The sequence below is a fragment of the Mustela erminea genome, chromosome 2 (assembly GCF_009829155.1).
Source record: "Mustela erminea isolate mMusErm1 chromosome 2, mMusErm1.Pri, whole genome shotgun sequence".
In the NCBI taxonomy this organism is placed as follows: domain Eukaryota; kingdom Metazoa; phylum Chordata; class Mammalia; order Carnivora; family Mustelidae; genus Mustela; species Mustela erminea.
This window is the reverse complement of record NC_045615.1, coordinates 77,542,933-77,567,675: the sequence shown is the minus strand read 5'-3', so window position 1 is coordinate 77,567,675 and position 24,743 is coordinate 77,542,933. Positions and strand designations below refer to the sequence as shown.

Sequence of the window (24,743 nt, the reverse complement as noted above, 5' to 3'; positions counted from 1 at the left end):
TGAAGTTTAACTCAGTTTATTCTAGAGACAGCCCTTTCCCAGACTCCAGGGATCAGCTAGCAGCCCAGGTTAAAGTCACCAGAAACTCAGGCCCCGCCTCTTCGGCTGGCGCAGGCGTTTTTCCTCCCGCCGCCGTTCGGCAGATCTCCGCCCCTGCTCTGTAGCCTTCGCGGCGGCCTTCATTCGCCTGCGACCGTGTCGCCGTGACTGACGTCACGGGCGTCGGCCTCCCCATTGGCCCATTTCAATAGTCGCGGGATACTTGAACTGCACGAACAGCCGCCGCTCCGGCGGGCTGCTCGCTACATCTTGGGGGCGTCTTTAGCCCTCCACGCCTGAGAGTTCCTGCCTACGCCTTTCGCAACCTCTTCGGAACTGCGCGATCCGGAGCGAGCAGGCTGGCCCGGGCTGTGGCGGCTGGCTACGATTGGAGCGTTCTCGGCGGGGTCGGCCGGACGGAGTACACGCTGCTTGGCGCCGCAGGCTGATCCCGCCGCAACCCCGGGAGCAGTGATGTTGGGCAGCTCCGAGCCCGGTCCTGCGGCCCGCGAGGCGGGCTCATCGCTGCTAACATTGCAGCATACGGCGCTCCAAGAGGACCAGGAGAACATCAACCCTGAGAAGGCGGCGCCCGCCCAGCAACCACGGACCCGGGCGGGGCTGGCGGTACTGAAGGCCGGGAACCCGCGCGTTCCAGCGCCGCAGCAGAGACCCAAAACACGACGGGTAAAGAAATGAGCGATGTCTGCGGGAGGGAGGGCGGAGCGGGAGTTTTGCACGAGGGTTAGCAGGCCGAGGAGCGTGGAGAGAAGGTATCTTCCGAGCCTTTTTAAGGGAGGCCTGGGTCTAGAATTCCCTTGGTCCCCAGTTTTCTGGCATGTGCGATGCCACTTATAGCCTCTCTCCCATTGCTCTCTTCGTCGCGCTGTGTTTTGCTGCTTAGCTGCTCTTTTTTGGGGATATTTTTCTATAGATAAGGTCAAACCAACCCCTACGTGTGTCCGCGCTTTTCTCGCCGCTTTAAACACTAGGCACTGCCCTGGGATCTGGACCCCCTTCCTTCTTTCCATATGGTTAAGATTACCTCTATTTTAGGAAAGGGTATAAAAAATATTTTGCTTTTAGTGAATTCCGCCATTTTACCGGATTTGCTCTGTTGCTCCACCCTGGGGCGAAAGTGATGAACCAACACCTCTTAGCCGGCTCTCCTAAACTTGTCATCTTTCAGCCTGCCATTCCCCTCATCTTGTAGCCTTGATTAGTTTTACATAATATCACTTAGTGTGATTCTTTCTATAACTTATGTAGGAATGCCTGTACGGAATTTGAACATCCCTTTCTTCAGCCACTCAAACTTTACTGCCTGAATTTTGTCCCAGGTAATTTAACTTCCTGAGAGTATTTGGTAATGAAAACAGAAACAGACCCCTAAGGGGAAGAAAGCAAAATTCCATTTAATGGACTCAAAGCCAGATATTTCTTTCTTTTTAGGTTGCACCTCTTAAGGATCTTCCTGTAAATGATGAACATGTCACTGTTCCTCCCTGGAAAGCAAACAGTAAACAGCCTGCATTTACCATTCATGTGGATGAAGCAGAACAAGAGACTCAAAAGAGGCCAGCTGAACCTAAAAAAACAGAACATGAAAATGTACTGGCTTTTAATTCAGCTATTACTTTACCTGGACCAAGAAAACCACTGGTACCTCTTGATTATCCAATGGATGGTAGTTTTGGTAAGTTTTAAAGAACATCTATATCAAATCAATATAATCATAATTATTAAATAGGCTGAATTAATGATATTTTGCATTTTAAGACATTATCTTCCCTGATCCTTACTACTTAATGAAATTGCTTTAATGTAACAAAGTTTAGAAAGTGTGTGACTTACCTCCGATCTCACAGCTAATACAACCTAGTGACTTATAAATCCTAATTGGGTGCTCCTCCCTTACCGGTATACTACCAATCACATCAGTTTAAGTAGATCTCATACACTTTCCTTACTTGGGAGAATAGATTTCAGTTGTACTGATAAAACTCACTTTGTACATATCACTTCAGAGAATATTTGAATAGGATATACCTTTCAATATTGTGATATCTAACATCTCTTGTGGCTTTAAAATTTTCTGTAAATCTAGTCTGGTACCAGAGAGGGACACTATCTTGTGAGTCAAGAGTTCAATTATGGCTGTTTGCAGTTAATCACATATAAAATAAAGTAGCTGCTATAAAGAAAGGTCTGTCAGCAGTTTGTGCAACTTCTTTACCATAGATCTGTCGAGTCCCTGATAACTCATTAAGTTCAGTCTCATTTAGGTTTTAGTTCTTTTGTGGGAAGTGGTCTGGGAGTAGCAGGAAAATCCTTTAGAAATAAAGTAATTTTTGTATTTTTATTGAAAATTTGTAAGAAGTTTTAACCTCAAATGAACCTTGAAGTGAAAAGAGTAATGAATGATATTCCTTGCCTCAAAGGGTCATTTAAAATGATAAAACAGGGAACACTTGTTGATTGTAGTACTAATTTGTTGGAAAAGCTCATAACAAAACTAATTTTCATTGACACTTTAGCCCTCCTAGTTATTGCTACATTGTACTCTGAATTTATCAGATTTTGTGGTCTGCAAATTCTTGGGGTAAATAGTACACAATATCACAAAACTTGGATTTTAACTCTGTCTTCATAGGATCACTGTGCTGTCTCCTCTTCTCCCTCATGGAATATGAATCATACTTTAACATAATACACTTTCAAATGCACTTTCTTTTTAATGGCCTCTTAGTTTTTTCTCTTGTTGATTAAAACCAAGTGTACAGAGGTACTAAAGCCAGAGTGAAATATTCTATGTACTTTGTCATAAGAAGCCCTTTTTAGCTGAATGAAAGAAATGCTTTTGTATGGGACACTTTACAAGGGCAATCAGTTTTGGCCATTACATTAATTAGAAAATTAAACAATGAACTTAATCATACTTTTATATTCTCCCAGAGTCACCGCATACTATGGATATTTCAATTGTATTAGAAGATGAAAAGCCATTGAGTGTCAATGAAGTCCCAGACTACCATGAGGACATTCACACATACCTTAGGGAAATGGAGGTAAGAGCTCTTAGAATCCAGTTTTTATACTGTTGTTTATTCATTGTGGCAAAATGAAACTGAGAGGATGTTTTTAAGTTCTTTAACTGCTAGTGAATTATTGTAATGTTATACTTGTGTTTCTGGTATGTAGCATCTTTGTTAATGGTAGAATAATCTAATTGCAATTTTAACATTATACTAAGTAACTTTCTCAACAGATAAAATGTAAGCCTAAAGTGGGTTACATGAAGAAACAGCCAGACATCACTAACAGTATGAGGGCTATCCTTGTGGACTGGTTAGTTGAAGTAGGAGAAGAATATAAACTACAGAATGAGACCCTGCACTTGGCTGTGAACTACATTGATAGGTTCCTTTCATCGATGTCTGTGTTGAGAGGAAAACTTCAGCTTGTGGGCACTGCTGCTATGCTGTTGGCCTCGTAAGTTCAGCTTGGTTTGTTGGATTAAATGATTGATACCTTTCTGTGTAGGGAAGAAGCTGTGATTTTTAAGATTGTAGCATTTTAATAAAAAACACAAGGCAGAAAGTCAGAGACTACTTTAGGGGTAGCAATATGAAACAGTGTGTGAAACTAATTTAAGATATTAATCTTCCCAGATCTAGATTCCAGGGGACCTTCTTGAATGAAGATGAGAGACTGGCTACATTTTAATAAACTAGGAGTAGATTACCACGTTTGAAAGTGTGGTTCCTTCCATCAAAAAGTGCCTTTCTGGCATAAAATCTTTATTAAAAAATATGTATTAAATTACTTTTTAATTCATTTGTTAAAATAAATTTAAAGAATTTATCTTCTCCCATGGAAATTAGATATATTAAAAAACTAAAAATGTTTATTTTACTAAGAATTTCCTAAATTTTCAGTTATGTGGTAATAAACTCTGGCATTATTCCCATCTTGGAACTCTCTTGCTTCTTATATCTTTTGACTGCATTGGGGAAAAATCCCAAGTCCTGGATGGATTTGGGTCTTTTAGTTAGCATTTATCTAGCTCTGTTGGAAATGGTCAAGTACCAGGGCAAACAGGCAATTGGCAGAGTGTAGGTTTTGGACATATTTCATGCTAAAGGGATTTCAGAATTAGATAAACAGCTTGCTTTTTTTAGAAGGACTGATTACTTACAACTTTTTTCATTGTAGAAAGTTTGAAGAAATATACCCCCCAGAAGTAGCAGAGTTTGTGTACATTACAGATGATACCTATACCAAGAAACAGGTCCTGAGAATGGAGCACCTAGTTTTGAAAGTGCTTGCTTTTGATCTAGCTGCACCAACAGTAAATCAGTTTCTTACTCAATACTTTCTGCACCAGCATTCTGCCAACTGCAAAGTTGAAAGTTTAGCAATGGTAAGTTCTTTTCATTTGTTGAATGAAGAGTCTTAGGTCACACAGCTTAATTATATAGCTTTGGTCAAGGGATTTAGTGTTTTGGGGACAAATTAGTGTTGCAGTATAAAGAGAGCCTACCACTGGCAGAAGATAACATGAACTGGGAAATACTAAGGAAAGTGGTATGAGGATGAAGTCTAAGAAATGGTAGCCAGAAGAGTTGTTTTAAAAATTATTGGAAGAGGAAAAAGTATAGGATGAGGACAGATAAGGTTATGGGAGTTTTTTTCCTTTGGCTGCCATAGAGCCAACCTTTTAAAGATTTTGTTTCTTTGAGAAAGAGAGAGCACAGAGAGGGAGGGAGAAGCAGACTCCCCACTAAGCAGGGATCCCAATGTGGGGCTTGACCCCAGAACCCTGGGATCATGACCAGAGCCGAAGGCAGACATTTAACCGACTTAGTCACCCAGGTGCCCTGCCGTAGAGCCAGTCTTAAAGACAGGAACATATTTGGGCAGAAGGGGAAATTTTGAGGCTTGAATCCTAGAGCTCTTGTGATCAAAAAGTATATTTGCTCTTTCATTCCAGTTTTTGGGAGAATTAAGTCTCATAGATGCTGACCCCTATCTAAAGTACCTGCCATCAGTTATAGCTGCAGCAGCTTTTCATTTAGCACTCTACACAGTCACAGGACAGAGCTGGGTATGTATCACCATGTCCTCACACATCTGTCTTGCAACTTAAATTTTATTTCTGCCAGGTAAGTTAGATAACTTCTATACAAGTGTTGCTAGAGGTACCTACCTGAAAAAAAAACGTTCAAAAAATCTATGCTGTATTAAGTGTCCTGTTTAGTAACATACGTTTGCTTGTTAGGTAGAAAGCTTTGTTATTCTTGGGTTTGAAAGATGTGCTTAAAGAATTAGGACCGTAAGACCTGCTGTTGGCAGGGAAAGTAGTAAAAACTGATCAAAGTCAGCATAAAAGATGGAATAAGGGCTTGAGAAATCTGGAAGATCTGCTAGTTGGAGGTGTTAAGTCTTGAAATTTAACAAAACTCAAGTTTAATGCCAATACTATAACTCACTGTATTTAGTGTCTGTTGCTAAAAACAAAACTCAGTGGTTTTCTACTCCCTTCTCTGCAGCCTGAATCTTTAGTTCAAAAGACTGGATATACCTTGGAAAGTCTTAAGCCTTGTCTCATGGACCTTCACCAGACCTACCTCAGAGCACCACAGCATGCACAACAGTCAATAAGAGAAAAATATAAAAGTTCAAAGTAAGAATTAACATTAATAGATATTAAAGAAGCTTGCTTTTTCAGGCCACCACATGATTGAGATCCTTGACATTTTAACTTTATCAAAATTCACAAAACAGGCACAGGTTCCTTGTAGCCAGGTGTTTTGAGTAGGTTGTAGTTATGCTTTATGTCTTGCATTTGAGGGAGAAAAGGGGAGAACGGGGCATGCTTGCATGTTTTGTGGACCAATGATTCTATAACCATTAATTTCAATGAGAATAGAAATAGCATTTCTGTATTCCATGATCTTTACCCAATGAATATTTACTGAGTTTTTTTCCTACTTACAGGTATCATGGTGTTTCTCTCCTCAACCCACCAGAGACACTAAATGTGTAACAGTGAAAGACTGCTTTTGTTTTCTAAAATGTAAATCATTCAAAGTATATGGTGTACAGTTTTTGTAAGGTTTTAATTTTACAATCATTTCTGAATAGCGTTATGGTCAAGTACAAATTATGGTATCTATTACTTTTTAAATGGTTTTAATTTGTATATCTTTTGTACATGTAACTATCTTAGATATTTGGCTAATTTTAAGTGGTTTTGTTAAAGTATTAATAATGCCAGCTGTCAGCACAGTAAGAATAAGAACTAATAAATGGATTTGGAAAATTTGGTTTTTGCAAGTCAAATCTGATTTGACTTTATGATATCACTCTGAAGAATTATTTTGATTTACTGTAGAAGGGAACTGGGAAGGCTTCTCCTGAAATTGAAAAATAGTGTTAGGAAAACAGATAAAAGTTTGAGCATTCACTTTTCCTAAGGAACTGGATCAATTTGGTGACTTGAGCATAATCTAAGCATATGTGGAATAAATCTGTACTTATTTATCAGTTGTGATGATCCTGAGAATTTTTCAGCCCTTTGTACACACTATGAAAATGCTGTTTCATTCCTCATCAACTTTTCCACTTTACTGAAGTGACAATTATTTAAAACCCGCTAAGTTGTTCAGAGGTTTATTTTAAAGCACAATGTAAAAAATCATATAAAGAATCGACTAGATTTTATAATGGATTTATGAATAGAAAAATACTCAAGTTATGAGCACTGAATAAATATCCTTTTAATAGTTATATACACAAATATACAACTATATGAGCTTCAATTAGCAGCTCTCTTCTTTTTTCTTTTTCTCACTGGCTTTTTACTTGGTGCTTCTTGTTTTGCACTGGTGGTCTGTGTTCTGTGAATAAAATAAATTAAAGTTTACTAACAGTATTAGCACTATAGAGCCTATACAATGGATGGTTTACCAGACTTACACCATTTTGCTCATTCGAAGTCTGGACTACCAAAATAGGAGACTTTTGTTTTGTTTTGTTTTTCCCCAGGAGAATATATAACATTTGCCAACTAAGAATAGTTGTGACCTTAAAATTCAGTGACCTTAAAGGGCCATCTATACAGTTTTATAGAATTAGATCCTGTTGTTAAATCTCAGTTTGAAGAAACTAAGAAGGAAGAGCTGGATTTCAAAAAAAAAAAAAAGGGTGTGTGTGTGTGTGTGTGTGTGTGTGTGTGTGTCTTTGTTTAGAGTAGGATAAGATGAGAATAAAACCAGAGAAGTCTTGAGTTATGTGTGTACATTTGAAATAAACCATAACTTTGTTACCTTATTTTCTTTGGGTTCTTGTCTGGTTCTAAAATGATCATTTCTTCTTCTTCACTGTCTGAGAGTACTATAGGGGCATCTTTAAGAAAATGTTGAGGAAACAATATAAGTATAATCTCTTGGAAAATTTCTACATGGGTTTATGTAAGCAGTTCTAAAATTCTATCTCCATACAAACAGTCCCAACTACTCTTGAGTAGAGGCTTACAGAACTACTTGTTTTCTCCTTCCCTGAAGTAACTCCCTGGAGCTCTGAAAAATAACACATACTTTATTTCCTAAGAATTCTGTAATTATATGACCATTTTGTACATGTCATAATGGGGGGGAAGTCTATACGGCTTCTCCCTATTATAAACAACACTGGAAGGAAAATACCTAGAAGAAGAATTACTGGGTCAAGAGGTATATACATTTTAAAGAATATTTTGCCAAATCCACCCAAAATACTCTTTCAATTTTTATTAAAAACTCATTCTCCTATGCACCCTTGCCAATGGTGGTTTGTTTTGTTTTTAAGATTTTGTTTATTTGAGAGGGAGAGAAAAAGAGCACAAACAGGGAGAGGGACAAGCAGCCTCCACATTCAGCATGGAGCCCTAACTAGGGCTTGACACCATGACCCTGAGATCATGACCTGAGCAAAAGTCAAGAGTCACACATTTAACCTGAACCACCCAGGTGCCCTGATCTTTAATACTGTCTGATATAGTAGTGAGAAAACATCCCTTTTTGCTTTGAATTTATTTCCTTTATTATTAGTAAGGTTGCTCATGAAATATGTTACTGGCCATTTGTACCTGACAATTACTTTGTATCTTTTGCCAGTTTTTCTTCTGAGCCTTAGTTAATGATGTATATAAAGTGTGAATTAACCCTTTTCCCAGGTGGCATATCAATTTTTGAGTTTCCGATTTGTTTCTCGTGTTTATGTGCTTTAGAAAGGTTTTACCTGCTTTATCCTCCCAATTATCTTAGGTCCATTTTCATTATTCAGTTGAAAATATTACTCTTCAAAGCAGTAATTGAATGTTTAGCTATTAATCTTACTAATCTTAGAAAAATATTTCACAAATACATAAAGAGGCATATGCTAAGATGCTTTACTGTAGCACTATAACAAAATGGTAACATTTATCAATAAGGGAATATTATTAAGCCAACCTAGTTACTGTCAAAGCTAGAATTCTATATAACATTTAAAAATGTGGCTGATGACATGAAAAAATTCTAAAGATTGATTCACAGTCCCTGTGTTTAAGCTTATATTGGTATAAATATATAGTAAATAAATACATGGAACACGGTCTAAAAAAATAATACCAAACAGAAGTAACCACTAGGAAAGCTCCCGATCAATAGGCAATTTTTCCCCCTTACAAAAAATCCCAGCAGGCTCTCAGTAATATTTATAAGTAATTAATCTCATTCCTTGAAGGTAGGCAGGTACGTACATTACGTACCTAAACAGGTACTTCACCTTCACTATTTTTTTCAGCCAGATTTAGTAAATATACCCTTTAGTTTTCTGCCAGCCTACTTGCTACATCAATCCTTGTATGGTTTAGGTTTGAAAAACCCAATTCATGATTATAATGGGCCAAGTAAGAATTTGATTTTCTGGACAGTAAAAATACCCACAGGTTAAAAACAATTTTTTCTAGTTCTACAGCTTTCAGGATGCAAAGAACACTAGGACTACCATTATTCCAGGTGATTCTAGAGTTCTGTATGTTCTAATGCTGCTCTAATAACAGCCATATATAGCTATCTATTTTTATATTAACTAAAATTAAAATTTAGAATCCAATTCTGTCACAAACCACATTTCAAATGTTCCACATCTGCCTGTGGCTAGTGGCTATTATATTTATTAAACAGTATATGCATAGAACATTTCTAACATTACAAACAGTTCCATTTGGACAGCTCTAATGTATGTTATGATACAGGCTTTTTATGTTTGAATCTAGACACTACAAAGAAAAAATGGCATGGAGGAATGAACTTAAGGAACTCATACCTTTAAAACTGGCCCACATATTTTCTTTTATACATATAAAAGAAAAAAAAAATTTTAACTAAAATGCCACTATATACCAGAGTACTATTATTCCACAAAGCATGTTCTTTTAGAAAAGAATTGGAATTCTGTAATTAGCATCAACAGTTTAACTGAAATTGAAGCCACAAAATATTTAGCCTCTCTTTTAGAGGAATATAAAATAAGATCCCGAAAAAAGGAAGGTATATGTATTATGTATATATAATATATGTAATTACATAAAAGCCATAAATAGTGTTACCTACCTTGACTTCCAATATTGGAGACTTCTACTCCAATGTCCATTTTTATACTATCAAGAATGACTGCTTCATCAGTGCCATCTTCATCTTCCTCTTCCTTCTCAGAGTCTTCAAGATCACCCCAAGAGTTCTCTACTCCCTCTCCAATTTGGGCAGTTCCAGGAGTCCAAAGCACAGGATTAGAAACACTTAACAAGTTAAGGAAACTATGAACAAAAATACTGCCATTTGGTGCAGTGTTGAAAAAGATGAGAGAAAAAGCTTTAAGACTGAAGAGTGCATCAAGTTTGTGCAAAAAAATTGCACTAATAGCTACGCTATGGGTGGCTAAACAAAAAGAAAGAAAACAATGTTAACTCAGGTAATATTTTATGGAAACAACAGAAGTACTGAGACATACTGGCTCCCAACAGTTGCAGTAATAAATATGGTGAATGGATGAATAAATTAATTTCCAAGAACAATGTGTAATAGATATAAAGTGCTTAACTGACATTAGATAGATATATATAGATAGATATAAAGTGCTTGACTGAGATTAAGGAACAATTTTCCAAAGAAAAATGCTGTAAATTGGCCAGTAAGATAGAAAATTTTTAGTTTTTGTAGGATAGCCGAAGAATTTTATCAGACTCAATAAGACTAATCACTGTCCTGTATCTTCACTGTTTCTCTAATAAAGTAGTGTTTCAGAAAACAAACCAGTATGTACACCCTTCACATAATCTTAATAATGCCGAAAGTGTTATGAATCATGTTGTTACTGAAAAAAACCATCCAATAAAGATACACTTCTAAAGGAGGTTCAGCTTCAGCAATAATTTCTTCTGCTTTCTCTTCTACATCAGAGGTATCAATAGGGGCCTTTTCCATTTTAAATGCTGTGATTCTTTGACTTGCTATAGACTCTGCAAAGCCGTATTTTCCACCTTCTTTCCTGTGTGGGTTTTTTATTTGGAGGTGGGGAGGGATGAAGGGGGAATAAAAGGTGGAAGAGCAAACAGGAAGGGAAAAGTTAACCATTTTATCCTTTTGATGGAGGAGAAACATTGAGAAAAAAGCTGACCAACTTAACCTCACCAATTTACTATGCTTATCAAGAGAAATAAGTTACTGTAATTTATTGAAACATGCGCCAGGCAAGTGCTAAGTGCTTTAAGTATATTATTCTCTTATCCTCAAACCTGTCCTACCAGGTAGATATTACCTCCCACATCACAGAAGACACTGGAGTGGTGCGTTATGGAAGAAGCAGAGAACCAACCCCCGTTTGTGTTGCTTCTGTTAAATGAGCTCCTAGATTTTCTTTTTTCTAAGAAAAATGTTTTCTTTTTGTTTTTGGGTTTTTTTTTTTTTAAGATTTTATTCATTAAGGGATGCCTGGGTGGCTCAGTCAGTTAAGCGGCTGCCTTTGGCTTGGGTCATGATCCCAGCGTCCTGAGATCGAGTCCCACATAATGGCTCCTTGCTCCGCAGGGAGCCTGCTTCTCCCTCTGCCTCTGCCTGCCACTCTGCCTGCCTGTACTCTGTCTGTCTCTCTGACAAATAAATAAATAAATCTTTAAAAAAAAAAAAAAAAGATTTTATTCAATTATCTAAAATAGGGAGAGAGCCAGAGAGAAAGCATGAGCAGAGGGGAGGGGCAGAGGCGGAAGCAGACTCCCCACTAAACAGGGAGCCCAATGCCGGGGTCGATCCCAGGATCCTGGGACCATGACCTGAGCTGATGGGAGGTGCTTAATCAACTAAGCCACCCAGGTGCCCCCAAAATGATTTTTTTTTTAAAGAAAAATATTATGTGGCTTCTCAATACAGATTATATTTAAATTGGAATACAATAGAACACTTCCGTATATTCAACTTAGATTAACAGGTAAGGAAAAATGGGAGTGTGAAAACTGTATGGTTACTCTTATGCAAGAAAGTCCTTAACAGAAAAATCTGTTAAAAATAAAAAGACCATTTAGGGCTAAAAAGAATTAAACTTACCTTACTTTCCGGTCATTCTCCAAAGCCTTCTGTATTAGCTCTGTAATTTCCAGTACTTTCACACCAGCTATTTTACTACATCTCAAAACCTATTTATAAAAGTACATTCTGTTATTTAAAGACAACCACACAGCTTTCTTCAACAAAACTATAAATGTGAGAATAGTTTTTCTACCTTTAAAATATAAGCTTGACCTTTTCAAATATGAAAATACAATGTAAACACAAATTAATGCAAAATGTGAGACTTGTTTTAAAATACCTCAAGAAATATCACATTAAGAAAAGAGACTCAAAAACTTCTCTGACAGTGTAAAAGATACCACTGAAAAGGCCACAGATGTACATTATATACTCAGGGATGCACTAACTACCGTTCTGTATGAGTGACCCAAAACAGTTCAAAACATGGCTGCAGTATCCCTTGGGAAATTATAAAGCAGAGATTCCAGGCCTCAGGGACCTAATGGATCAGAATCCCTGGAAATAGGGATCTGGTAATGGCCATAATACTGGTCATAGAAACTAACATGGCACATTTAATATATACTATATACTGCAATATACCCATGTATTTATCCTTACAGTTCTAACAACTTTATTCCTGTTTTAATTCCGTTTTACAGATAAAGAAGCCAAGGCACAAAGATATGAAATCATTTGCAAAAGGTCAGTTAGTATAAGGCAGAACTGAAATTTGAACTAAAGCAGTCTCTGTTCTCTGTAGCTAGATTTGTGAACTACTGCTTATTGAAAACCCAACTTCTGAGAGTACCTAATTTCTACCCTTTTGACACTTTTTTTTTTGAATAAGAAGATGAATCTCTTTTCTCACTGGAAAGGATACATTGTAGTCACCAGTCAACACAATGTAATAATATTGAAATCAGATGCTAACATATCCTAGAATCACTAAAAATATCCTTGATGACTATCCTTGATGGTTTTTTAGTTAATAAAACAAGAAAAAGCAAAACAAAACAAAAACAAGAAAAAACTTCTAAAAAGAAGAGACCTATCCTTAAAAGAACATTAATCAAAGCACTAACTTGATCTTTCAGCAGCATTATCCCACCACTGGACTGGATAGTACAAATCTCTCGATGCTTGTTCATGGCAATCACCAGCAGGCCATCCATTACACGTTCTTCCCGTTCATTGGGATCCACCAATAAATATGTACTGAAATGAATATTAATTGGACCTGATTAAATTCAAGGCTAAACGCTTGTCAATTTTAAGATAGTGAATATTTTTAAAAAATAGCATTAATAAAAGTCAACAAGTAAAGGTCTAAGCCTATGGATGTGAACACTTTAATGGGAAAAAAGATGAGAATTATAGTTTTTATGGACAAAATAAATGCTGAGGGGCTATCACTAGCTATTACAGTAAAATCACTTAAGTTCACATTAGTTTTCTTTAAATAGTACACAATCTAAACCTAGTGCTATCACTTTCATTAAATGACTTATTGCTCATCAATAAAAACTACATTATTTTGTTAATTTGGAAAGTCCCCTAGTGTGTCCTAGATTCTGAAGTTCTCCTAGGTTCTGCTAATGGATCATTAAAAGAATACTATTTCTACATTGTCCAATGTTGGCCTCTAGACACATGTGGCTGATATATACATGTGCAAAATACAGATGTCAAAGATTTAGTAAAAATAAAAGAATATACAATATCTGATGAATAATTTTTACACTATATACTAAGACAATATTTTACATATAAGAGAAAATATATTTTATATTTCTCTTATATTTTACATATAAGAGAAAATAATTTTTATACTATATACTAAGACAATATTTTACATATAAGAGAAAATATATATCAAAATCAATTTTCCCTGTTTCTTTTTACTTTTAATGTGGTTACTAGAAAATTTTAAATTACATATATTGCTCATGCTATATTCCTACTGGACAGTGCTGGTCTATTTCCCACTAATGAAATTCTACACTATAATGACTAGAAGTTGAAAGCTTCCCTAGTTTTTATTCATAAAATTGTTAAAATATCTTATTTATATCTCCCTTTGTTTCAGAAGAGATTTAAGTAAAGGTACTGCTACATGGACCTATGACTTGGTTTTCCTTTCTTTTTTTTTTTTTAAATTTATTTATTTATTTGACAGTTAGAGTGTACAAGTAGGCAGAGCAGTAGGCAGAGGGAGAAGCAGACTCTCTGCCGAGCAGGGAGTCCAATGTGGGGCTCGATCCCAGGACCCTGGGATCATGACCCAAGCCAAAGGCAGTCGCTTAACAGACTGAGCCACCCAGGCGCCCTTGGTTTTACTTTTGTAGGAAGAATTAGTGAATTGTGAAGAAACTACTAGAGAGCTGAAGAAAACTAGACTTATCCCATTTGTGAACCATTCCGCCTTGTGACTTGCTCCTCTAATATGCTCCAAAGTCCTATCTTCCATTAATCCACAGTAATTCTCACTCTACTTTCCTGAATTAGAACCTAACACAATTCGATTAACACCTGTACACCTCTAGCACCCACACTACAGGAAATTTATAAGTATCCTATGAAAAGTGTTGTGAAATCTCTTCATTACAGAAGAATTTGTCACTTCTATTGAGAAAGCTCTTTGCCAACGAATGCTCTTACAAAGAAAGAAAAAAAACCTAAGGTGCTTTAATATTAGAGGAGGTGTTTATTCATCTGTCCACAACACATTTGAACAGAACAAAAAAGTTCCTAGCTGCATGTACAATTTCAGCCCATGACAGGAATGAGACTTACCCTTGCTGGAAGAAGGCAAAACTGACACAAATCGGCATGTGGTGGATGCTTAACGGTACAGGATCTCGCTCTTCAGGTGTATACTGTTTGAAAATAAAAGCTTCAATAATTAGTCACTGAATTATAAACATAAAAAATATCGTGCACATCAAATATTAAAGTAAAAAACATATTTCCTTTAATCATTAGTTGAATACCTAAATTAATTCTTTCACAATTACCTGTTTGACTTTGCCACTCAGGGTTCCTTAAAATTTTATGCATATGTCAAAAAGCTTTACTGGGATATAAATACCATAAAATTCGTTCATCTAAGTATGTATCTACTCATTTTGTAGCAATTTATAGTTATGTAACTATCACAATACAGTTTTTTGACCTTTCCAATACACCCCCGCCCAAATCTCCTTGAGCCTATTTGCAGTCACTTCTCATTCCCACTTCCAGCCCTAAGCATTTGTATTTCACATCTGCTTCCTTTGAAGTTAGCACATTTCATCCATCTTGCAATATGTATCACTAGTTTGGTCCTTTTTACTGCTGAATAGTATGCCACTCCACACCATTCCACTGTATGGATGTATATCCATTCCACTGTATGTATATACCACTGTATGGATATACGTTTTTCGATATATGTTTTACCAGCTGATGAACATTTGGATTGGGGCTATTATGAGTAACGCTGCCATGGAACATTCACATGGAAGTCTTTGACTGAAAATGTACTATTATGTCTCCTGAGTAGATTCGTAGGCATGGAATTGCTGTGCTTTTTAAGAAACTGCCAAACTTTTCCAATATGACCATACTACTACTCTACATTGCCACCAGGAGTAACTCTACAATATTTTTAAAATTTGATCTCTCTCTCTTTTACTTCCTTATACCAATTCCCTTTTCTAAAGGAGCATGTCTATTATTAATAAACCTTTGTCTCTACCTCTAGGTCTTTAGAGACTACTCTAGTCTAATGCCTAAAAGCAGCACAAGAAAGACTGCCCAGAAATGTGGGCATCTGATGTTTCCTTCACAACTTTGAAACTCAAGCTATACAGTGTACTTTCATTATTCAAGCATGAATTCATATAAATTGAAGTTGACATATTTAGCACAAGAGAAAGGCAATGTAAACAGTACATGTCAATAGTTTTCAAAATGTGGCCCTTCCTCTGGCAGCATCAGTATCATCTGAGAACTCTGTTAGAAGTACAAATTTGTAGGTTCTATCGCTACCCTACTCTCAGTGTGGAGCCTAGCAATATGTTTTAATAAGCCTTCTGGCTGTTTCTGAAGGACTTTAGCCAGAGTAAGCACAAGTATTTCAATGTGCTGAGAACCATGTATTTCTAACATGTGGTTCCTAAACATAAGCCAACCATTTCATCTAATGCTCAATCCTAAGTTATCTGGTTTTATCCTAGGAAACCAAGATAGGGTATACTTTTATTGACAGACACTTTAATAAAAGAGATTTAAGAGTTTTCAGGGACAATTTTGACCATTTATCATTTTTGCCTTATCAACAAATCTCAGAACACCATCAATTACCATCTACAAAAAGAATTCACTAATAAAAGCTGCCTGAACATCAGGGATATTCATTCATTCATAGGGAGAAGCCTGTTTCGAATCATGGGAGCTCACCAGCGTTACTTCATCTCCTTGGACAGAGACATCCGGTCTTCGGAAGTGACACAAGGCTACAATTGCAGCAATGCTGGCAGCATCAATAATATTCCCATCATGATTTAATAAATGTAGGTCCACACGTATCTGCCAAACCTGAATGTAAGTTTAAAACAAAAATAAATCCTAACTGATCACAACCAGTGGCTATTCATAAGGAAAGTAACACTGCGTGCAAATTTTTCTCTTGCAGTTAAAATATACAGTTACTCCTTCTACTTTATCAGTAAATGTGTATTAAGAGAAATGTTAAGCTAGGTCAACATCTGAAGTACCAATAGTTTACCTTTCTGTGAGTCACCTGACAACAATTAAATATACACTCTAAATCTGTAGAACCATTGCACAATTATAAGATTTTCCCAAACCTAAATCTATTTTTACTTTGTATCCCAACTTAAAAACCACAAACTCTTAGGTTTACTTGACAATACTTACAATAATCCTATAAGTAATCCAAATAGGAAGTATCATATTCAATGATATAATGTAGAAAGTGACTTCTCTGGAGTCAAAAAGATAGTCAAAATACCCTAAACAAGAGTAAAGTTCTAAAACATTATCATGCAGCACAATTTATTGAGAGTAACATTTCCAATGTCAGTCTATCACTAACTCCCTGTGTAGCCCTTATAAGTCAATAAACCTACACAAAAGAAGGATTTAATCGGTTCTTCAGTTCCTCATTCCTAAAAAGAACACATTACCTGCTTCTATCAACTCAAAGAACAGAATAAAACAGAATATATGAAAAAACAAGTTCTTTGAATAAGACATTTTAACACACATCCAAGTTGATACTTTCACCAATGTTTATTGTCCCTTCAGAGAGAGAGATGACAAAGTTCTAGGGTAGCACTCAGGAACATTTGCAGTGAAGTGAATCAGCCTAAAACTGAATTAACGGAAGCTCTGAGAGTACAAGTACAGATATAAGAATCCATTAATCAGCAATACTCAACCTAAGATTAGGATTAAGAATTTTGGGCATATCCCCACCTTTTCACCAGCAACAACACAGAGAGATTCAGTGTCTATACACTTCGAATTTCTTAGACATCTTTCCAAGAGTCGATTCAACTTCACCAAGAGATCTGACTGCCTATGAAAATAGGAATGGGCTAATGTCATGAAATATAACACCAGGCATTAAAACAATAGCTCACTGCTGTTATGTTCTCCTCTAGCTAAAAAGCAGCTTTAAAAAAAAAAAATGATTTAAGTACCTGCCAGGTTCAAAAGCTGGGGCGGCCATCTGAGATAGTTCAAGGTTAAAAAAAAGAATACCTTCTGTTGCCCTATTGAGCTTTGGAGAAACAAGTTCACAGGAAACCTGTCCAAGAACTCTGCAAAATAAAGCACAAATCTGTTAACTAAATATATATCCTTTTCAATTAAATACAAATTTAAAACATACCAATTAAGTTTTGATCTTACTCTAACAACATATTCAGTATGATGTATCATTAGAGGCTGAAATTACATACAAAGTAGAGAATATATACAGAAATAAAACACATACTGGCATACACAAAAAGTGACAAGAAAAAAATCTCTTTTCTTACAACACTATTTCACAGATTTTTTAAAATCCATGATCTTTACTTTTTTCTAAAACAAATATTTATTGACACAAGACAGCATGAAAATTTGCGATTTTTAAAGAGTTTTCATATGGCATAGCTGGCCACCATTATCTGAACAATCCTCACGGCTTTCAAATAAATAAAAAACCTAATTCTTATGTCAGGCAAATGAGAAAAGTAGGCCTACTTAATGGGAGGTGCAGAAAATAAATTCAGGACAATTACTACTGGCTGTATATACGACCTAAAGACATCAGAAAACTATGCAATACTCGGGATGAAAGATATATTCATGGTTAAAAATTTTTAAAAATTCTCTCGTTAAAGAAAATATACTTATTTTGGCAGAGAAACAATTAAGTCTGTCCAGACTTCTTAGATGCTTTGTGAGCAACTGAGTCATTAAGTTTCTTTTAAAACTTCTCCCTATTGAGTTTTTATCAAATTTGAATCCTTTGTTACCTTGTTTTCCCAAGTTCCACAATACAGCACCCATAATCTGTCCCAAATGAGATCTTGATGTTCCTATAATCATAGGTTTGTCTGCCATCCAGCCGCTGTAAGCACAACATTCATTCTTTTATTCCTTCAACAATTATTTACTGAGCAGCTACTCGATGCCAGGGCTAAATACTTGGAGATAGGTGGATTCTTAACCACTCCCCATAGGAAAGTGGAAACTAGGTTCCCGAGCACTAGTAGTCGCTGGTGTGACTCCAGCTTTTTGAACCCAACTGGAGGCGGGGGGGGGGGGGGGGGGGGGATGCTTAAGGGACGGGGTGAACACGCCGGTGGTTCCTTCTAGGGGCTTCCTGGGCCTGCGAGGGTTGTGCGCGTTCAAACCGGAAGGCTGCGAGCGGCGGTGCGATCAGAGCGCCCACGCAGCGCGAAGTTCCCGGGACCATTTACCTTTTTCTCTTCGATGGCGCGGAGTAGGAAACGGCGCTCGCAGTTTGAGAGTGGTGTCTCCTTCATGCTGTAGGACCACAACACACCCTCGCACCGGAATCCGCTAGGAAAAGTGAACTTGATCCCCTTCACGCGCTCCCCGCTCGCTCTGACGCGCAGGAAATTTACGTCATCAAAGCGCGACCAAGGCTGGGGCCGGTCGCTAGTGCGCAAGCTCAAAGCAATGTTGGCACTAGAGGGACCGACTAGGAGAAGCCAGTAAGTTAAGGAGGCGGGTTTCTGAGCGTAGGAGTCTGTTTCTTTTATCATGAAGTGTAGAAAAGGACTCCAAAACAGTTATCAGTTATAGAAATTAAAATCAGTATAGGGCTTTCGCATTTCACCCTTTATTCAGTTCTAGCGGGGTAGGCTAGACAGGTATTACTGTTATTTTATACAGATGAGGAAGTTGAGATTTAGCCAGAAAGCTGCAGAGGCAGAGTTTGGAGCATTTTCAATGGAGAAACACTGGAATGAACGGGCGAAGTGGAGAGGAGGGAGGAGAAGAAACTTAAGACAGTGAGGTGGGGTATTATTGCGGGCTGAAGGTGAAATCTCGTAGACCTGAGAAGCTGACAAGAATTGAGAATAAATATTAGCACTTCTTAACTAACGGTGTTATAATCACCACCAGCTGAAACAAAATTTGTTGTTTATTTTTTCAGTCTCCCCAGTTATTTTAAGCCGATAAACTTATTTTTATGGGCATAGAAGAACTGGATGCTCGCGCGGCCAACCACTCCGCTTTTTTTAGAGGAGCTCTAAAGAAGTAGATAAAACAGGAACTCCAAACTATCCTGGTTCTAATTCTGACTCTGCCCTTGACTAGTTCTGTGACCCTGGCCTAGTTAGCTTATGTGCTTCACTTTACTCATCTGCAAAGTAGGAGTGGTAAACCTATTCTGATGGGTGAAAACGAGTTAATACATGTAAAATGCTTAACAGTGTCTGGAATGAGTAAGTACTATGTGTTTGCATATTGTTTTGTTAACATTTGTTTCTGAGGGGATAGGCACTGTAATTCCTTTTCAGGCTCCATTCCACTACTTTTATCTTTTCTTACACTTTTTTTTTCTTTTTCCTACAAGTGATACAATGTATCCCTGGTACTCAGGTACTGCAGTCCCTGTACTCAGTTAATTACTCTTTGTGTGTGTGTGTGTCTGTGTGTGTGTGTGTGTGACAGCTTTTTGTGTTGCAAGAATAATTTAAGTGCTGGAGAAAAGGGGTGAACAAAATCCTGTTCCTTGAGGAACCTATGTTCTCTTTGGAAGAGACAGTAGAAGCTTAAACAAACATAGCAAAAAAAAACCCAAGTTCATGTACTGAATGCTATCTGAGAATGGGGCTGCTATTTTAATAGAGATAGTTGCAGAAAGAGGTTGTTCTGTAGAGGTGACACTTGAGTTAAATAAATTCTCAGTGATGAGAAGGAGCAGCCATGATATCATCTGGAGAAAAGGAAGTGTTTCAGGCAGAAGGAGCAAGAGGAGTCAAGAATGAGATAGGATGAGCTTTACGTGGTCTGGAGACAGAAATTGTGAAGAAGGAGGAAAGTGAATAGAAACTATGTCCACATGCTCAGACAGTTGATTAATTTTCAAAATAGGCAAGGGGATTACAGAGTATAGGCCCTTCATGTTCTTTCAACAATGCAAGTTCTTTTATAATACGACTTCACAACAAAACTCTTGGCTGACTTCATCATTTAAATCCTTGAATTCTTTTAGTAGGCATTTACTAATTTCTCTTTTTGTCGGAAATGAAATGTTGGCCTTTATTGATGCGTCTGTCCTTTCCTGGTTGGCTCCTTGGTAGTGGAAAAAGAGTGTTGTTTGGCTTCGGATAAACTTCAGTTCTCATGGACTTTGGGTGAATTAAGGAATCTATGTGAACTTCAGCTTGTCTATTTTAGTTTGGAAATAATTACTTTGTGTTAAGTTGAGAGAATCTAACACTGTTTTGGACAGGATAACTATTCAATTAGTTTCCTTTCCTTTTTTGGGGTTGCCAAAGGCTTCTCTTGAAATCACCCAGATTTGCTGTGTCAGATTGCTGTTCTGAGATTGCTGCTTGATTACTTTGCCCTTGCTTTTCTCCACTTCGCTCGAATTTCCACCATTCTTTTCTACTTTCACTATTATTTTATTATAATTTTAACATTGCAGTATCTGCCTTTAATTGGAGTTAAAGATGTATAACCTATCTCCACCCACATCTACATACCATCACAAAATATATTTACTTCACAATCTCATATTTAAATCTCATATTTAGTAAGGACCTTTTGAAACACCCAAGGGACCTTGGCTTCATGTTTTCAGGAGGAAAAAGTTTTTGAAGTTTGAAAAGAGGTTCAGATTGTACATTCTACTCTTTTTAAAAAGAATCAATTTGAATCAGCATATTAACCTGGATTATCTGTTTACATATAACCTGGTTTTCAACAAAATATTTGAATACACACCTTTCCCCCCCATCTTTATTGGGCATCTGTTTGTCTGACCAGCATTCTTCTATTTTTTTGGAGAAATGCCCTTTCCTGATCCCATATTATTCTGGTGTTAATGGTAATAGCAGGCAGGGTATGGCCAAGTCCTACTGATAATGGAAATCCCTCTTTCTCTCCTCATTGTCTGTTCACCCAGGCAGGGCTAAACAGAGTCACTTCATCAGTCTTGACATGTGAACTCTGGGACAGAGTAGGTCTTTCCTTCTCTAAGAGTATGAACTCTAAGGACAAGGCAAGTCTGGAACTGTTAGGGGCCATCTTGCCACCACATGGAGAGAATGTGTTTGAAAATGAAGTCAGACAGAGGCCAGTAAACTGAGAAATAAGGGAGAGAAGGGGAGTCCTTATATAGAAATAGTTTGCACCAGTTCTTGGACTTCCTAGTTGGTGAACCAGTACATTTGAACTGCTCTCTGGGTAAGTGTATCCAGAAGAATCCTGACTAAATACACTTCTTCTAGATTGTAAAGATCCATGTCTTACTAACCTTAGAGCACCTGCTGAATCTGGTAGTATACTTTGTGAGTAAATGGATGAATGGTCTGTTACAGCACTTCTGGTGAATTAAATTAACAAGTGGATGAATAAATGAACAAATGGAATCTTACAATTTTATTTACCATATAGAATGTCTGCCGTACAATTTGTCTCTATAGAAATTTGTTTTCTAGAAATTATTCTAGAAGAAAATAATGCAAAATGTTAGCATGGTTATCTCTGGGTGGTGGGATTCTGGGATTTTTTTTTTCCTTTTTGAACTTTCTTCTTTATGAATTTCCCAAATCCTCCATAAGGCATATGAATAGCTTTTATCATCAGTAAAAGTAAAAATAAGAATGTATTTTCCTTTTCTTGTTCTGACACATTTAACTATTTGTTTAAAGAGATTTTGGCTTTCAACTATATTTTAACAAAGACATTTGTTTTGTTGTTTTTCAAGACTCAAACTGGAAACTACATAGTTAATATGTGGAAAGATTTTATGCATTGACAACTGCTGTGGTCTGAATGTTAGTATTCCCCTGCAAATTCATATGTTGAAGTTCTAACCCCCAAAAGTGATCATGTTAGGAGGAAGGGGTCTTTGGAAGGGAGGATGGAACCCTCACAAGTGGAATTAGTACTCTTATAAAAGAGATTTCACAGAGCTCCTTGACCCCTTCCACCACATGAAGATACCATAAGAAGTCGGGTTCTCAGAGCCCTCACCCAATCATGCCAGGACCCTGATTTCAGTCTTCCAGCCTCCAGAGCGATGAGAAACAAATTTCTGTTGTTTTAAGCCACCCAGTCTGTGGTATTTTGGTTATAGCAGCCCAAACAGACTAAAAAAAAAATGATTGAACACTAATAAGTCACATGTAGTGTGTATTTCCCTTCCATATTTTTCTTCCATAAGTTTAAAAACCCTAGATTATCAAGTTCATCTCTGGTTTCTATGGAATAGTTAAAAGAGCTTCCTTTTCTTTTTTATCATTTGCTATGATCAAATATCTATATATGATTTCATATTATTAAGCTTTTTCTGTATGTTTAAAGGAATAAAAATTATTATTTTCAGCTTGCAACAAAATGAGGGGTGAAGAAAAGCAGGGGCTGTTTTGATTTACACTGCTTTCAGATAGTTGTAACATGTGGGTAGTCCTGGACACAAAGAAAATTAGGCACATTCTCGGGTTCCACCCTAGACTTCCTGAATCAGAAACTCTGCAAAAGGGGCCCTACCATCTGTGTCTAAAAAACTCCTCCAGATGATTTTTGTACACACTAAAGTTAGAGAAGCTCTGATCTAAATTTATTGGAGAAAGAGATATACCTGGTCTTGTCTGTACCTCTGAGATTTCCAGTCTGTTTTATGCAAAAATGTGCTTGCTGATGTCATCCATTCCCCTTCACAGGGTACACTGCTGAGGGCTTACTGATTTCTGGAGGGAAGTGGAGGTAGAAAAGGAATTACATAGCTCCTAATATGTGCTAGACAGTGTGATTGGTGCCAGCAAGGTTGCGCTTCCATACAATGATTTCCAACTTGCTCTTCACTGATTTTACAGAAGGAGAACTTTCAATTACCATCTAAACCTGAGCTATATCTCAACACATGGATTTTTATTTTTTTTTAATTTTTTAGCAGCATAGATTTTTAAAAGTTAATAGACAGATGTTTAAGAGCACAGCAAAATTGAGTGGAAAATACAAAGTTCCTATATACCCTTCTTCCCCAACCCCACCACATACATGCAGCTTTCCCCACCATCAACATCCCCAATCAGTATGTTACATTTATTACGACTGAGGAACCAACATGGACACATCATTATCACCCAAGGTCCATAGTGTAGGGTTTACTCTCAGTGGTGCACATTCTGTGGGTTTGGTCAAATGTAGAGTGACATATATTTGCTATTAGTTATACAAAATAGTTTCACTGCCCTAAAAATCACCTGTGCTCCACCTGTTCATCCCTCCCTCTCCCCAGCCAGTGGTAACCAGTAATCCTTTCACTGCCTCTGCAGTTTTGCCTTTTCCAGAATGTCATATAGTTGGAATTAAAAAGCATGTTACCTTTTCAGATTGGCTTCTTTGCCTTAGCAATATGCATTTAAGGTTCTTCCATGTCTTTTTGTGGCTTGATAACTCATTTTATCACTGAGTAATATTCCATTGTATGGATGTACCATAATTTCTCTATCCATTCACTTAGTGGACATCTTGGTTGCTTCCAAGTTTTGATAATTATGAAGAAAACTGCTGTAAACATTCACATGAAGATTTTTGTGTGGACATCCGTTTTTCAACTCATTTGGATAAATACCAAAGCACACAATTGCTGGATCATATGGTAAGAATATGTTCAGGATTTTAAGAAACCTGTCAGACTGTATTCCAGAGTGGCTGTACCATTTTGCATTCCAACCAACAATGAATGAAAGATCTTGTTGCTCTATATCTGTACCATTTGCTGTTGTCAGTGTTTGATATTTTGACCATTCTAATCAGTGTATGGTGGTATCTTGTTATTTTAATTTGTGATTCCTTAATGGCATATGATATTAACGTATGTTGAGGAAATATATATGTTTATTTGTCATTTACAAATCTTTGAAGAGGTGTCCAGATCATTTCCCTTTTTAAATCGAGTTGTATATTTTCTTATTCTTGAGTTTTAAGAGTTCTTTCTAAAAAAAATTTTTTTAAATAATTCTTTGTAAATTTTGGGTTGTTGGGTTTGGCCAGAAAATCCTGAGACGGCAAATGAAAAGCTTACTCCACACACCTTATTAGGAGAAAGGAGAAGGCATGGGGACCAGATGTTCTAGTGGTGAAAGGTCCCAAGCCAGCTCTGCCTCCACTTTTATTATGACCGTGATCAATACATCAAGGAAATAAAACAAGAAGTGTGAAGCTTTAATAATCAAGACAGTAACATAAGTAGTAGCGTGTGATTAGAACAAGCTATACTCATGTCACCTGTGCAGTCAGGAAGTACATGACCACCAAAGATAAATGTTTTTTGTAAGCGTTTACTACCTGCATGAGTGCATTGAGCCATGACAAGGATCCAGCTGTTTTCAGCCCAGAAAC

The 24,743-nt window shown here is 37.1% G+C and overlaps 2 protein-coding genes across 2 annotated transcripts; one reads left to right on the top strand and one right to left on the bottom strand.

Annotated features, from left to right (window-relative positions):
- The first annotated feature begins 203 nt into the window (after positions 1 to 203).
- CCNA2 (cyclin A2) lies at positions 204 to 7,231 on the top strand. The gene is made up of 8 exons (XM_032333318.1): positions 204 to 726; positions 1,492 to 1,735; positions 2,995 to 3,107; positions 3,308 to 3,531; positions 4,255 to 4,462; positions 5,033 to 5,146; positions 5,592 to 5,725; positions 6,040 to 7,231. The coding sequence occupies exons 1-8, from the start codon at positions 514 to 516 to the stop codon at positions 6,086 to 6,088; spliced, it is 1,299 nt and encodes a 432-aa protein (XP_032189209.1). The 5' UTR covers positions 204 to 513; the 3' UTR covers positions 6,089 to 7,231.
- EXOSC9 (exosome component 9) lies at positions 6,797 to 18,783 on the bottom strand. The gene is made up of 12 exons (XM_032333317.1): positions 18,611 to 18,783; positions 18,164 to 18,258; positions 17,342 to 17,461; positions 17,115 to 17,217; positions 16,074 to 16,211; positions 14,427 to 14,509; positions 12,716 to 12,848; positions 11,667 to 11,755; positions 10,468 to 10,614; positions 9,681 to 9,865; positions 7,371 to 7,449; positions 6,797 to 6,941 (listed from the first exon to the last, which is right to left on the bottom strand). The coding sequence occupies exons 1-12, from the start codon at positions 18,674 to 18,676 to the stop codon at positions 6,860 to 6,862; spliced, it is 1,320 nt and encodes a 439-aa protein (XP_032189208.1). The 5' UTR covers positions 18,677 to 18,783; the 3' UTR covers positions 6,797 to 6,859.
- Between the last annotated feature and the right edge of the window lie 5,960 nt (positions 18,784 to 24,743).